Below are 16,868 nucleotides of genomic sequence, written 5' to 3'. Positions count from 1 at the left end.
AAAGTAGGATAAGGGTACGGCTGTCTAGCACGTTCGGAACAGAGAGTAAAAGGAGCAGGTTTCTGGGCATGATAGCATAGATTCAAGGCATAGTGTACAGACAAAGGTAAGGTAGGATGTGAGTAGATTGGAGGTAGACCTAGGCATTGAGTAATGATGAGAGAGATATAGTCTTTAGAGACGTTTAAACCAGGTGATGTCATCGCACATGTCGGAGGTGGAACATCATGGTTGGTTAAGGCATATTGAGCAGGCCTCCTGGGTGGCGCAGTGGTTAAGGGCGCTGTACTGCAGCGCCAGCTGTGCCATCAGAGACTCTGGGTTCGCGCCCAGGCTCGTAACCGGGCCGCGACCGGGAGGTCCATGGGGCGACGCACAATTGGCCTAGCGTCGTCCGGGTTTGGGAGGGCTTGGTCGGTAGGGATGTCCTTGTCTCTTCGCGCACCAGCAACGGGTGCAGTGTTGCCAGGTGCACAGTGTTTCCTCCGACACATTGGTGAGGCTGGCTTCCGGGTTGGATGCGCTCTGTGTTAAGAAGCAGTGCGGCTAGGTTGGGTTGTGTATCGGAGGACGCATGACTTTCAACCTTCGTCTCTCCCGAGCCCGTACGGGAGTTGTAGCAATGAGACAAGATAGTAGCTACTACAACAATTGGACACCATGAAATTGGGGAGAAAAAGGGGTAAAAAAAAAAAAAAGAGCAGGGCTAGAGGCTCTACAGTGAAATAAGACAGTAATCACTAACCAGGACAGTAATGGACGAGGCATATTGATATTAGAGAGAGGCATGCGTAGCCAAGTCCAGTGAGTGGTTGGGCTGACTGGGAACACGGCGATTCAGACAGTTAGCAGGCCGGGGCTAAACAAGCTAGCAGTTAGCACACCGGGGCTGGCAAGCTAGCAGTTAGCAGACCGGGTTAGCAAGCAAGCAGACTGGGTTAGCAAGCAAGAAGTTAGCAGGGGCTAGCAGTTAGCATACCGGGGCAGGCAAGCTAGCAGTTAGCAGGTCGGGGCTAGCAAGTTAGGCTAAGTCTGTTTTTGCCTCTTCGTGCGGTGACGTCGATAGACCCGTCGTGGAGTTAGTAGGGTTCCAAATAGCTCTAGGTAGGTAGCAGGCCTAGCAGGTTAGCAGAATGGGCCTTCAGCGGGTGTCAGCGGGCCTGTAGGAATCCTCGGGCAGATTGTTGTAGAGGATCGGCGGGGTTCCGTGCCCCGGCGGGGTCCGGATATTGTAGCCCAGGAGTGGGCTTCGGTGGTAGCACAGGAGCCCTGGCCGGGCTAGCTTCAGGCTAATTGGTGCTTGCTCCGGGATGGAAACGCTAACCAGGAGTGGTCTCCCGGGATTGCAGTTAGCTAGTTGCGACGATCCAGATGAAAATGTTCAGAGTTTGCGGTAGGAATCCGGGGATATGGAGAGAAATGGGGCTGTTATGCTCTGGTTTGAGTCACGTCGGTCGAACTGGCGAGAGCTTTCCGAGCTAAAGGTTAGCTGATGACCGCTAGCAATGGTTTGATAGCTGGTAGGTAGTTAGCTGGCTAGCTTCAGTTGAGGGATTCCAGATCCGAAGTAAATAGAAATACGTCAGAAAAAAGCAGATCCACGCCACATTGGGTGAGGCGGGTTGCAGGAGAGTATTTAGAAGTTTAGGTTGAAAATATTTGTAAAAATATGTGCGAAGAAAAAGATGTAAAAAGATGTATACAACAGGACAAAAGACTGCTACGCCATCTTGGAAGAGAGACTTAAATCCTTCCTCATACTGGGGGTAATTCCCTAGAAGGAAATGGGAAGCCGTCAGTGTTAGGGGACGTCCCCCCTCCTGCTATGCTAAGGCCAGTTAGTCAGTCCCCTGTAGGAATGAAGGGAGGGTTGGGCTGTCAGTAGACCATTGAACTAATGCATCCGGTCATGTGATCTGTAGGCTAGCCTAAGCTGTGTTCGAATACTCATACTAACTGTACTATTTGATGTGAATTGAGTATATTGTATGCTTATATAGTATGCTTGGTATAGATATAGTTAGTATACCAAAAGTGACATACTGCACAGTAGTCAAGTGATTGCATGGTGGTGACGACTGACTGGCTAAAGTGGATGGATAGACTGTCAGGGGCAGGTCCATAGAATATAATTACTCGATGGGATAAAGACCCATCGGACCAGGGCAATTTGACTCTACACTCAGGCCCACCCATCGTAGAACATGAATAGGAATGTCTGTTCAAGTAATTGTATTTCTATGGTAGGAATCCAATTGGCTAGTCTATCAGACCCAATTTCTTCATGCAGTGCTAAGCTGGGAGAGAGCAGCCAATGGATAGATGGACTAGAGGATTATTGCACTGCTGCCAAGGGCGTGATGCAGCGGTCAGGGTAGGGATTTTCATTAAGGGCCTTTTGCGCTAATGTGCTTTGCTCTGTCTCTCCTTTCAGACCCAGGGATGAGTACGGGGAGGTGTTCAAGGATTTATCACAGGGAGAGGTATTGAGGCCTACTCCCTGGTGTCGGGTTTCTCTTTTGACATTTTGAGGATAAACAATGGTCACTCACGGTAGACACTGTCAAACGCATTAGGATAATGAAAAGGCTTGTCCAATCTGTAATCTCTGATTGTCACGATTTTTAACGTCAGTGATCTCCATTTATAATCGACATTGTCCTTATTACAATTCCATCCCCTGCAGTAGTTACATGGTGTCAGGCTTCCGGTTGGGTGCTTGTTCTCTCTGTGTTCAGAGGAGGAGGGGATGCCTAATTTGGCAGAACTCTCTTCCCTGTCCCTCCCTTCTCCATCAGGCTTTGGCAGCTCTGACATTTTGCTCCACTTTCCTGCTACTCAGCAGAGAATGGGAGGAAGTGTGTGACCTGGAGTGGTCTGACCCCCAAGATCAAATTCCCATATTCTACCACATTACGAGCTCAGTGGGTTCCTATAGAGATGCAGCATGTTCAGACAGGATTGGCACATTGATAATGTATATTTAACATTTTGTTTGACTAGTATTTCCTCTATGCCTTGACTTCTGACCCAGACGGTAGCAACGCTGGAGAGAGTGCAGAGTTCAGTGCTGGATCCCCCGACGTAGCTGTGTTGGACCTGTTGTGAAATTCTGCTGCTGCACTGTCTCATCCCTCGTCAGGCCTCTGCAATAGCCAAGGCAGTAGTATCAGAGGTCAGGTGACCTTGTCACTGTTAGAGGGGCATTAGGGCACTCTGTGTGTGCGCACCATAGAGATATGTAAATGCTGGTTGTAAAACAGATTGCAGGGTGCTAAGAGGTCAGTGCTACACCAACACTCCTACAAGGTATAATCACTAGTATATAGGCCTAGAGCTATGTCTTTAAAGTATGGAGTGGCCATTTTTAAAGTGAATGGAAAAAATAATTCCCCTCTATTTAACAAACCACCAAGCCAACTCGCCTACGTTCCTTACATGATCTGAGATGATAAATTATCTCTAGTAAATTGGTAAGACTGGCTGTCAGACCAAGGTCATGTTCATTAGGACTCGCAACTGGAATGCTTTAAAACATTTAGCCAAGGAAAGCAATTAGGCTTTTTTTCTTATTGAACACGTCCAGATAGTCCCACCTTGTTCCAGAGTGTTTTCTGTTTATTCCGTTTGGTGTCTAATGGATACCCAGGCCTAATATTTTCCAAACAAGTAATGGATTTTAAACTTTTCCGCGTGTCATCCTTGCAAACAGTGGCGTAGAAAGGCTCAATAATAATAATGGATCTTCTCCATTCCTCATGTTGCTAATTCCTATGCAGGGGGGACTCTGTGAAGTCACTCATGGACAGAGCTCCAGCTGTTTATGTGAGATCTGTTTTTTCCTTCATTATGTTTGAAGATCAAACTCCTTCAGCATATCGTTCATTTTACGGAGTACTTCGCCACTGGTGTCTTTCATTCTCTTCATGCCAATTAGAATGTTGCATGACTACTGATGGGGCATGCTGGTGGAGTTTGCTAGCAGTTTTAGGCTGTATAATGTTGTTTTGGCTTGTCAATTTCCAAAAACAGCATTGTGGTAGACTCCATCATGATGCATTTCTTAGTTCGTTGAAGAGTAGTTTGTACTTTTGTACTTTTTTGACAGGTTCGTGCACTGCTATTGATAAAGCTTATAGTCAATCAATCAAATGTATTTATAAAGCCCTTTTTACATCAGCCAACGTCACAAAGTGCTATTCAGAAACGCAGCCTAAACCCTAAACGGCAAGCAATGCAGATGTAGAAGCACGGTGACTAGGAAAAACCTAGAAAGGCAGGAACCTAGGAAGAAACCTAGAGGGGAACCAAGCTCTGATGGGTGGCCAGTCCTCTTCTGGCTGTGCCGGGTTGAGATTGTAACAGTACATGGCCAAGATGTTTCAACCTTTCATAGATGACCAGCAAGGTCTAATAATAATCATAATCATCATCAGTGGTTATAGAGGGTGCAACAGGTCAGCGACTCAGGAGTAAATGTCAGTTGGCTTTTCATAGCCGAGCATTCAGAGGTTGAGACAGCAGGTGCGGTAGAAAGAGCTTGTCGAAAACAGCACGTCCGGGACCTGGTAGCAAGTCCGGTGAACAGTTCAGGGTTCCATAGCTACAGGCAGAATACTGGAGCAGCAGCATGGTGGACTGGTGACAACAAGGAGTTATCAGGCCAGGTAGTCTTGAGGCATGGTCCCAGGGCTCAGGTTCTCTGGGAGGGAGAGCGAGAGAATTAGAGGTAGCGTACTTAAATTCACACAGGATACCGGATAAGACAGGAGAAATACTCCAGACATAAGACTGACCCTAGCCTCCCGACACACAAACTATTGCAGCATAAGTACTGGAGGCTGAGACAGGAGGGGTCGGGAGACACTGTGGCCCCTTCCGACGATACCCCTGGACAGGGCCAACCAGGCAGTATATAACCCCACCCACTTTGCACAGCCCCCATACCACTAGAGGGATATCTTTCAAACCATCAAGTTACTACCCTGAGACGAGGCTGAGTATAGCCCATGAAGATCTCCCCCCCCCCACCCTGGCACGAACCTGGGAAGGGGGGGCGCTAAACCCGGACATGGAGATCACGTTAATGACTCAACCCACTCAAGTGATGCACCCCTCCTAGGGACGGGATGGAAGAGCACCAGTAGCCAGAATCCTGGTGGAGAGAGGGGAGTCGGCCAGGCAGAGACAGCAAGGGTCGTTGCTCCAGTTCCTTTCAGTTCACCTTCACACCCCTGGGCCAGACTACACTCAATCATAGGACCTACTGAAGAGATGAGTTTTCAATAAAGACTCTCACATGGATAGGCAGACCATTTCATAAAAATGGAGCTCTATAGGAGAAAGCCCTGCCTCCAGCTGTTTGCTTAGAAATTCGAAGGACAATAAGGAGGCCTGCGTCTTGTGACCGTAGCGTAAGTGTAGGTATGTACGGCAGCACCAAATCGTAGAGATGGGTAGGAGCAAGTCCATGTAATGCTTTGTAGGTCTGCAGTAAAACCTTGAAATCAGCCCCAGCCTTTTAAAATTTTTAATTTAACCTTTATTTAACTAGGCAAGTCTGTTTTAAGAACATTCTAATTTGCAATGACGGCCTACCAAAAGACAGAAGGCCTCCTTCGGGAACAGGGGCCTGGGATTTAAAAATAAATATAAATATAATATAAATATAGGACAAAACACACATCACAACAGGAGAGACTACATAAAGAGACAGGAAGTCAGTGTAGAAAGGCTAGCACTGGAGTAATATGATACAATTATTTAGTCCTAGTCAAGATTCTAGCAGCCGTGTTTAGCACTAATTGAAGTTTATTTCGTGCATTATCCGGGTATCCGGAAAGTAGAGCATTGCAGTAGTCTAATCTAGAAGGGACAAAAGCAACTTTTCTGCATCATTTTTGGACAGAAAGTTTCAGATTTTTGCAATGTTACGAAGATGGGGGGGGGGGGGGAAAGCTGTCCTTGAAATAGTCTTGATATGTTCGTCAAAAGAGAGATACGGGTCCAGAGTAACGCTGAGGTCCTTCAGTTTTATTTGAGACGACTGTACAACCATCAAGATTAATTGTTAGATCCAACAGAAGATCTTTGTTTCTTGGGACCTAGAAATAGCATCTCTGTTTTGTCCAAGTTTAAAAGTTTAAAAAGATCCGCCATCCACTTCCTTATGGCTGAAACACAGGCTTCCAGGAAGGGCAATTTTGGGGCTTCACCATGTTTCATTGAAATGTACAGCTGTGTATCATCCGCATAGCAGCAAAGTTGTTGTGTTGAATTGGAGCTGTTATGTGGCGAAACATTTGCTGCCTGCAGCGTTGCTTCAAAATAGGAACCATACTACAAAAGTGCTTAGCCGTTTGCAGTGCACCCTCCCCTATCTGAGACTAAAACTACATCCTCATTTCACCACAACCTTTACGCCTACACCCTTTATCCTTCCTTCTACTGTACTCTCAGGCTGTCGTCATTACAGTGTCTGCCAGCGTCTTAACATGGGTAGCCCTGCTCCTAGGAAATTACTCATTGCTAAAAAGTGGGTTAGTACAGCTTCCTATTTCTGGCTTACAGGCTTCATTCTGAGCCTACATTTAGAGATGCAGTGATGAGAGAGGATGAGAAATGTTACAGGAGCTTCTTGGTGTAAAGATTGTGTGTGGCTGAAAGAGTTGTCCTATACTGTATCTCTTGTGTGACATTGATTATTCTCTTTTCTTTCTCTCCCTCTCTCTCAGGAGACAAAGATGGCAGTAAGGTGACCACGGTGGTAGCGACCCCAGGCCAGGGCCCCGACCGGCCGCAGGAGGTCAGCTATACAGACACTAAGGTCATCGGCAACGGCTCGTTCGGCGTGGTCTACCAGGCTAAACTGTGTGACTCCGGGGAGCTAATAGCCATCAAGAAGGTTCTGCAGGACAAGAGGTTCAAGGTGAGGACCATTTCACTGCAGAGATGACTACATTTGAGAGTTTATTTTTAGAACTTCTTGTTGCACTGTGCGTTTTTGAGTAACGAAAGTTTAGTATGACGTCACTGAAACTAGAGACTCACATTTTAATAAGCAATTCTTAAGGAATAGTGTTGATTTTCTTCCCCCAAAAAGTGTTTTCTACACTACAGTTTAAGTCGGAAGTTTACATACACCGTAGCAAAATAGATTTAAACTCAGTTTTTCACAATTCCTGACATTTCATCCTAGTAAAAATTCCCTGTCTTAGGTCAGTTAGGATCACCACTTTATTTTAAGAATGTGAAATGTCAGAATAATAGTAGTGATTGATTTATTTCAGTTTTTATTTCCTTCATCACATTCCCAGTGGGTCAGAACTTTACATACACTCAATTAGTATTTGGTATCATTGCCTTTAAATTGTTTAACTTGGGTCAAACATTTTGGCTAGCCTTCCACAAGTTTCCCACAATAAATTGGGTGAATTTTGGCCCCTTCCTCCTGACAGAGCTGGTGTAACTGAGTCAGGTTTGTAGGCCTCTTTGCTCGCACATGCCTTTTCAGTTTTGCCCCAAAATTTTCCATAGAACTGAGGTCAGGGCTTTGTGATGGCCAATACCTTGACTTTGTTGTCCTTACGCCATTTTGCCACAACTTTGGAAGTATGCTTGGGGTCATTGTCCATTGGAAGACCCATTTGCGACCAAGCTTAAACTTCCTGACTGATGTCTTGAGATGTTGCTTCAATATATGCACAGAATATTCCTACCTCATGATCCCATCTATTTTGTAAAGTGCACCAGTTCCTCCTGCAGCAAAGCACTCCCACGACATGATGCTGCTACCCCCGTGCTTCATGTTTGGGACAGTGTTCTTCGGCTTGCAAGCATACCCCTTTTTCCTTCAAACATAACGATGGTCATTATGGCCAAACAGTTATATTTTTGTTTAATCAGACCAGAGAACATTTCTCCAATAAGTAAGATCTTTGTCAGTTGCAAACCATAGTCAGGCTTTTTTATGGCGGTTTTGGAGCCGTAGCTTCTTCTTTGCTGAGCGTCCTTTCAGGTTATGTCGATTTTAGAACTAATTTTACTGTGGATATAGATACTTTTGTACCTGTTTCCTCCAGCACCTTCACAAGGTCCTTTGCTGCTGTTCTGGGATTGATTTGCACTTTTCGCACCAAAGTACGTTCATCTCTAGGAGACAGAACGTGTCTCCTTCCTGAGCGGAATGACGGGTGCATGGTCCCATGGTGTTTATACTTGCGTACTATTGTTTGTACAGATGAACGTGGTACAACCAGACTTGTGGAGGTCTACACATTTTTTTCTGAGGTCTTGGAAGCTTTCTTGTGATTTTCCCATGATGTCAATGCAAAGAGGCTCTGAGTTTGAAGGTAGGCATTGAAATACATCCACAGGTACACCTCCAATTGAGTCAAATTATGTCAATTAGCCTATCAGAGCTTCTAAAGCCATGACATTTTATGGAATTGTCCAAGCTGTTTAAAGGCACAGTCAACTTAGTGTATGTAAACTTCTGACCCGCTGGAATTGTGATACAGTGAAATAATCAGTCTGTAAACAGTTGTTGGAAAAATTACTTGCATCATGCACGAAGTAGATGTCCTAACCGACTTGCCAAAACTATAGTTTGTTAACAAGAGAGTGGTTGAAAAACTAGTTTTAATGACTCCAACTTAAGTGTATTTAAACTTCTGACTTCAACTGTATGTTTTACTTTTATCCGTAGCTTATGTGAGCTCACATTAAATGGTCTCACATGTCTACTGTCATTCGACTGAAAATACTTTAGGAGGTTAGTCAGGTCGCTTACCGCTGTGAGACTGCTCTCTCGTGATCGTCTAGCACTGCCTGCCGTACCACACTGATGGGCGTTTGGTTCATCATCTTGGCACTCGGCCTGAGCATGATGCCCTCGTCCCGAGTGATGCCATGTCTTGTGAGAACACGCCCCTTCCTGTTGGAGCTGAAATGGAGTCTCGTCCCTCCCTATTCCAGCTTTATCTCAAGCATTGAGTTGTTCTTCATAACTCCTATTGTCGCCCCCTAAAGGAAACTCAACCCATGGATTTCCTCAGTCATCATGAATGGACTGCATGTAGCCTACATTATGACTGCCTTAACTGTGTTAAACAAGTGTTGCAATGGCTGCTCTGTGCCAGTGTTTGAAATAGCTTATAATGTGTGTCTGTGGGTAATTTGCTCCCTGTTCAGATTTCACTGACATGATTTGACCCCCATTCAGTTATGGCTGTCACTGATCTATGACGGATGTAGCTGGCCTAAATTAACCATGTGTGGGCTTGTAATTTAAAACAGTGACAGGGTGCCAAACTCAGTCTAGAAATGCTCAGATTCTTATCTTGAATGTTTCACTACCTGTGTGATGGACACCCATGGTTATGTTTTAGCTGTTTCCCAAACCTCTCCTTGAGTACCCCTTGCCATTCCACTTGTTTGATCTAATCTAATACTAGCACACCTGATTTAACCAACCGGCTGACCAGGTGTGCTAGTACTGGATTAGATCTGGTAAGTGGAGCTGCTAGGCTGCGGGGTACTCAACGAGCGGTTTGGGAAACACTGAGGGCTTTAGGGGAGAAGTCTGGATGCTCCATGTTATGTTGTCTCGCTCTCGCTCTCTCTCTCCCTCTCTCTCTCTGAACAGCCGTTTTCCTTAACCCTGGATCTGTCAGCCCCTGTCAGATGAGCCTCAAAAGCTTTTTAAGACTCATTTAAGAGAGCGTGTCTAACTGGTTCAGAATCAGAGGAAAGTTTCTTCTGGGAGAGTGCAGCTTCTTTAGCCTGTTTGACTTGTCTAATACTCGCAGGTTGTCAGATTTTCTCAATGTCTCTTTCTCGTCACAGAACCGGGAGCTGCAGATCATGAGGAAACTGGACCACTGCAACATAGTGCGTTTACGCTACTTCTTCTATTCCAGTGGAGACAAGGTGGGTGGTTGCTGCTCATACGTCTGTCTCTGTGTGTGGTTGCAGGTGATGGAGACTCGCTATTCAACAAGTTTTTGTTTGACACTGGCTAGGCTAAATGTTGCTCCTGAACTTCTGTTTCTACCACTTACATCCTTTGACTTTCCATTGTTAAGATTTTCATATTAACTTAAGCTGTTTAGGTTTATACTCTTATATTGTTGGGATTAGGGCTAGCCCCATTTAGTCGTCTGAGTTTTTCTTTATTTTTACTATTTTATACATTGTAGAATAATAGGGAAGACATCAAAACTATGACAACACATATGGAATCATGTAGTAACCAAAAAAGTGTTAAACAAATCAAAATATATTTTAGATTTGTCAAAGTAGCCACCCTTTGCCTTGATGTCTGCTTTACACACTCTTGGGAACCTCACAACCAGTTTCATGAGGTACTCACCTGGAATGCTTTTCCAACTGTCTTGAAAGAGTTCCCACATATGCTGAGCACTTGATGGATGCTTTTACTTCACTCGGTGTCCAACTCATCGCAAACCGTCTCAATTGAGTTGAGGTTGGGTGATTGTGGAGCCCAGGTCATCTGATGCAAGCGCAAACTAGATGGGATGGCGTATTGCTGCATAATGCTGTGGTAACCATGCTGGTTAAGTGTGCCTGGAATTCTAAATAAATCAGTGTCACCAGCAAAGCACCATTACACCACCTCCATGTTTCACGGTGGGAACCACCCATGTGGAGATCATCTGTTCACCTACTCTGCGTCTCACAAAGACCTGGCGGTTGGAACCAAACATATCAAATTTGGACTCATCAGACCAAAGGACAGATTTCCACCGGTCTAATGTCCATTGCTTGTATTTCTTGGCCCAAGCAAGTCTCCCCTTCTTATTGGTGTCCTTTAGTAATGGTTTCTTTGCAGCAATTTGACAATTTAAGGCCTGGTTCACGCAGTCTCCTCTGAACAGTTGATGTTGAGATGTGTCTTGTTACTTGAACTCTGTGAAGCATTTATTTGGGCTGTAATTTCTGAGGCTGGTAACTAATGAACTTATCCTCTGCAGCAGAGGTAACTCTTCCTGTGGTGGTCCTCATGAGATCCAGTTTCATCATAGCGCTTGATGGTTTTTGCGACTGCACTTGAAAACACTTTCAAAGTTCTTAAGATTTTCCCGATTTGACTGACTTTCATGTCTTAAAGTAATGGACTGTCGTTTCTCTTTGCTTATTTGAGCTGTTCTTGCCATGAAATGGACTTGGTATTTTACCAAATAGGGCTATCTTCTGTATACCAACTCTACTTTGACACAACACAACTGATTGGCTCAAACGCATTAAGAAGGAAAGAAATTCCACAAATGCATTCCAGGTGACTACCTCATGAAGCTGGTTGAGAGAATGCCAAGAGTGTGCAAAGCTGTCATCAAGTCAAATGGTGGCTACTTTGAGGAATCTGAAATATATTTAGATATTCTTTTTTTTTTGGGGGGGGGGGGGGGGGGGTACTACATGATTCCATAGGTGTTATTTCCTAGTTTTGATGTCTTCACTATTATTCTACAATGTAGAAAATGGTAAAAATAAAGAAACCCTTGAATGAGTAGGTGTTTCCAAACGTTTGACTGGTACTGTATATATCATGGCGTATAAGACACTGATTTTGCCCTGTCTGAGTCGACTGATCCATTGTGGAGGTCATGGGGATGACACGGTCCATCACTCTAAGACGTGCTCCTGAAATTGTATATGGTTAAATTACATAAGAACAATGGTGCAACACAAATATAAATGATATTATTTTAAACAAATGCGCTTCCTCCCGCGTTGGATTAGTGGTCGCTGTCCGCGGTTTGGAAACACATCAGTGTGCTGTTGAATTGGCGCCTTTTCCTTGACCATGTTACTATGTGCATAATAGCAAAGTTAACCAGCGTATTGGTGTTGAGAACTTGGAATGTGGTGGAGGCAGCAGCGGAGTTAGATGAGAGAACAGCCCTTACCTTATTGTCTAAGAAAGGTGAGGAGAGAGGAAACCCCAACTTAATTGGGTCTATAATCAATAGCCTAACTGTTAAATGTGCCTGGCTTTAGAAATCATCAGTATATCTGCAGAAATAAGATGGGTCCTGCTTCAGTTGCCTGTTTGAGTGTTTAATAGCCTACTGATTCCGTGCTCACGCAACATGTCAAGTAAACAATTTCACAAATTCGGCTGTTTTTAATCTTTGCATTGCTGTAATAAAGGCTTTATACTTTAGTTTTTTGTTAGAACATCCTCTCTGACATTATTTCTAATTTATTTAGTGTTTACACTGTTGCAAGTTGTCGAAGTAACTATTTATAATGCTCTTTTTTTTCTTGATCGTCTTATTATTATGATCATAAGTAATGTCATTATCATTGGTAGGTTTAGTATAGCAGCCTTTTATAACTACCACTGACTGAGCTGTCGGCCTGAAAGCGCATCCGGTTTAGTCTTAACACCGTAACTTTCTTAGGCCTGTATTTCAATACTTTTATAGGCTACTGTTTCAATCAGTCATTCATTCATGTCATCGCACAGCATACGAGTCATTCATGATTTGAAATGCAGTCAAGTATTTTAGTTTTAAAATGAAAATAAAGTGAGCCTTGATTTAATTAGCTTAAACAGACTGTTTTTAGTCTTTGCTGTAATAAAGGCTTAACAAAAAAACGTTACAACAGACTCTGGTACGCTTATACATTATTTGCTGTTTACATTGTTCCAAACGGTCAGAAAAATAATATTGTAATCTATACAGCGTCTGTTTTGCACACATAATATGCCCGCAGCGCTCGCGCCTTACCTTTTTCTTGATCTCCAGTGTTTTCCCACAACTTGTCAAATTTATTCCACACATCGGACTATCCCTTTATCTCCTCAGCAACCAGTAAACATACCCCTTTTTCGAGTTTGTCATTTACGTTTTAGTCATTTAGCAGACGCTCTTATCCAGAGCGACTCATCCTTAAGATGGCTAGGTGGGACAACCACATATCACAGGCATAGAAAGTACATTTGTCCTCAAAAACATAGCTGTCAGTAGAGTAAGAGCTAGAAGGGGGGTTGGGGTCAAGTGCATAATTGTTTTTTTGGTGGGGGGTGTCGAGGTGAGGAGGAGTATTATTTAAGATACTTTTTAAGAGGTAGGGTTTCAGGTGCTTTTGGAAGATGGGCAGGGACTCTGCTGTCCTAGCTTCAGGGAGAAGCTAGTTCCACCATTGGGGTGCCAAGAGCTTGGACTGAGCTGAATGGGAGCTGCCTGAGGTGGCAGAACAGAGTGCTTGGGTTGGGGTGTCCTCTGCATCCATTTGGCTGTTACGGTGTTCAGAGTTTATGACCAATACATTGATGTGATTATGATATGCTATAAATCAGTCCCCATTGTGCCCTATTCGGATTGGATTTGTTTTACTGGGGGAGGTCAGGGAATGTAATTATGTGCACAAGCACAAAACACCACATCTGTGATTTTAGTCCCGTCCGAATGTACCATGTCAGTAATTTTGACATGGCAGGAGAGTAACAATTCCACCCAGAATAACCTACTGTTTTTTGGCGATAATACTAGTCCCGTTTGAATTGACATCCCTGTGTTTTGATAGAAATGTCTGAGCTTGACAGGTGTTGCGCAAGAGAACTGATTGGATAAATTGTGCTAAGTGCTGTTCATAAGCTATATATGAATGGCCTATCAACTTTCACAGTGAATTATTTTGTTTATGTTTTGTGCGTATGAATAGAATATTTCCAAATGCATCAGTAAAAAATATTAAGCCTATTTAATGCAACCTTTGCTTTTAATAGATCGCAAGGCAGCATACAACTGATCTAAACATTTGGAAATGATAACTTTGTCATCCATAGCCTTTAGGATGTACTGTGGATCACTAAAATGTCCTAATGATGGTTTAGAAACTTGGGAACCAGGCTTGAGTTATCAGTGTGGCCCTATCACCTGGACATATTCACGCCTAGAATAAAAACCTCCAGGCTTCTGTCATAACTGTCAATTTATAAAATAATAATAATTACCGGGCAGTTTTGAAAATAACTAATCCTGTCCGAATCGTCCTCTGGAATAACAGACATTCTGAAGTAATAATTACATAAACAACTTTCTCTAGTAATACTAGTCCCATACAAATAGGTCTCTGGTCAAGGGCATGCAATACATACATGTGTCACATGAAGAGAGCAAAGGTTGAGGGAATAGGGAATGTTTTTCCTAAACAAATGAGGGATTTTGGTAACATAAATTTAGTCAGAAATTGCAGCTTCAGCAACACGGACAGCACGATAAACACTGATGTTCAGTGGTGTTCACTGCAGCAGGGAGGAGAGTAACTAGATTTTTTGTATTTTTTTACACCGCAGCAAGTCTAAACCCGGCACAATCAAATCAAATGCCGGTCAGACTCCCTCTAGTCATTTGTGTGTCTTAATTATTTAATCAAACAGTGTGCTTAACCTCTCTGCGATCGTTCGGGACGCTAGCATCCCACCTCGCCAACAGCCAGTGAAATTGCAGGGCGCCAAATTCAAAACAACAGAAATCTCATAATTAAAATTCCTCAACCATACAAGTATTTTACACCATTTAAGATACACTTCTCGTTAATCCAACCACAGTGTCCGATTTTCAAAAAGGCTTTTCGGCAAAAGCAGAACATATCATTCAGCCATTTTCCAACCAAAGAGAGGTCACAAAAAGAAATATAGATAAAATGAATCACTAACCTTTGACGATCTTCATCAGATGACACTCCCAGGACTCAATGTTAGACAATACATGTATGTTTTGTTCGATCAAGTTCATATTTATATGCAAAAACCTCAGTTTACATTGGCGCCATGTTCAGAAATGCCTCCAAAATATCTGGAGAAATTGCAGAGAGCCACATCAAATAACATAAATACTCATCATAAACTTTGAAAGATACATGCTTTACATAGAATTAAAGATAAACTTGTTCTTAATGCAAGCAACCGCTGTGTCAGATTTCAAAAAAGCTTTACGGCAAAAGCACAATATTCAATAATCTGAGAACGGGTTCAGCCACAAAAGCAAGCAATACAGTTGCCAAATTGTGGAGTCAACAAAAGTCATAAATGGCATTATAAATCTTCACTTTCCTTTGATCTTTGTCGGAATGCACTCCCAGGATTCCCACTTCCACAAGAAATGTTTGTTTTGTTTGATTACGTCCATATTTATGTCCCAATACACGCGTTTTAATTTTGTTCACGCGTTTAGTTCACTATTCCAAAGGCACAATGCGCGAGCGCAAAATCCAGACGAAAAGTCAAGAGTTCCATTACAGTTTGTCGAAACATGTCAAACGATGTTTACAATCAAACCTTAGGGTCTTTTTACAATAAATCTTCAATATTCCAACCGGACAATAGCGTATTCATTACAGAGGAAAAAGAAGGAACGGCGCGCCCGCGTGACTGCGCAGTAAACAACTGATTGGCCTCAACCTAGTCCACTTGTTGAAACAGCTCTTATTCGACACCCTTCCACAATAGAAGCCTCAAACAACTTTCTAAAGACTGTTGACATCTGCTGGAAGCCTTGGGAAGTGCAATCTGGCCCCATAGACACAGCATATTGGATAGGCCATCACTTAAATGAAACTACAAACCTCAGATTTCCAGCTTCCTGGTTGGATTTGTCTCAGGTTTTTGCCTGCCATATGAGTTCTGTTACACTCACAGACATCATTCAAACAGTTTTAGAAACTTCAGACTGTTTTCTATCCAATACTACTAATAATATGCATATTTTAGCATATGGGACAGAGTAGCAGGCAGTTTACTCTGGGCACCTTATTCATCCAAGCTACTCAATACTGCCCCCGTCACCAAGAAGTTAAAGCATCAGATGAGCTCAGTGAATATAGTTGATTTGATTAAAACACATAGAAATACACATTGAAAAATGTTGACCAATCGATTGGAACAAACGACTCTTGGTCGACCAATATTTTATTTTTGTCAGGGACAGCCCTAGCTGGGATATATGTGAACAAGGGGACATTTGGGTTGGGGCATTAAAACCTGTTAAAAAGAAAGGCATGTGGTGCATTATGATATTTTGGTCATTGTGGCTAGGCAGACTGACATTGTGGCCTATGGTGGTGTGCAGTGTAGGTCTGTTTGCATAGACAAAGTGACAGTCTGCCACTGTGACCTGTGTCGTGTCTGGTTAATGTGATGTGATCCTGGCACAGTGTGGTGGGCATGCTGACACTGGGTGTCTGGCCTCTAGATGTGGGCCAGAGGAAACTGGAGCCTGCTATGTGACCAGACTAAAAGGATTCTGCTCTACCTTAAAAAGAGCCGGCTCATATTCTTCCCTGCCTTGCCCAGTGATTGGGTTCATCTCCTTGCCGCCTCTTGTGATGGGAGAAAACATTTTATACAGTTATCAGCGTATTATTTTGGGTGGGGACTAGGAGAGGAATCCACTTTACACTATTGAAATGTGGCCCATGACTGTATGCCCTTTAGCCCCAGTCAGACAGAACACCAGGACCTAGTGTCTGGAGGGCTGTACACTGATCTGCGACCCTGCTTGCCCTTTCCCCTCTGGCTGTGACTTCATAGACACATGAGACGGTCTGGTGTGGAAGGGGAGTCACTGTTGTTCCATAGAGAGGGTTGCCTCAACAGGATGGTGCTCATTAGGGCATGCAACAGATTATTGTAATTTTTTTAACTGGCTGGTTTGGTAACCAGTTCATAATAGCAATAAGGCACCTCGGTGGTTTGTGTTTTGTGTCAATATAACACGGCTAAGGGTTCCGCATTGCGTTGTGCCTACGAACAGCCCTTATAACACACCCCCTCGGGGCTTTATTGCTTAACTATACCATTCTGCAAAATACACAGATTTGCATCTTGTATACTG

The 16,868-nt window shown here is 43.5% G+C and overlaps 1 protein-coding gene across 4 annotated transcripts in view; it reads left to right on the top strand.

The window, feature by feature from the left end:
• The window catches only part of LOC110527544 (glycogen synthase kinase-3 beta), a 48,149-nt gene that overhangs the window by 19,936 nt on the left and 11,345 nt on the right, over nt 1-16,868 (top strand). For all 4 annotated transcript variants that reach the window (XM_021608891.2, XM_021608889.2, XM_021608892.2 and 1 more), the window contains exons 2-3: nt 6,735-6,928; nt 9,847-9,930. In XM_021608891.2, coding sequence (XP_021464566.2) covers nt 6,735-6,928; nt 9,847-9,930 — 278 coding nt within the window. The remainder of the gene's footprint in view (nt 1-6,734; nt 6,929-9,846; nt 9,931-16,868) is intronic.

Source organism: Oncorhynchus mykiss, chromosome 7 (assembly GCF_013265735.2).
Source record: "Oncorhynchus mykiss isolate Arlee chromosome 7, USDA_OmykA_1.1, whole genome shotgun sequence".
Taxonomy (NCBI): Eukaryota; Metazoa; Chordata; class Actinopteri; order Salmoniformes; family Salmonidae; genus Oncorhynchus; species Oncorhynchus mykiss.
Note: the sequence above shows the minus strand (reverse complement) of the source record. Positions and strands in the feature narration are given on the sequence as shown.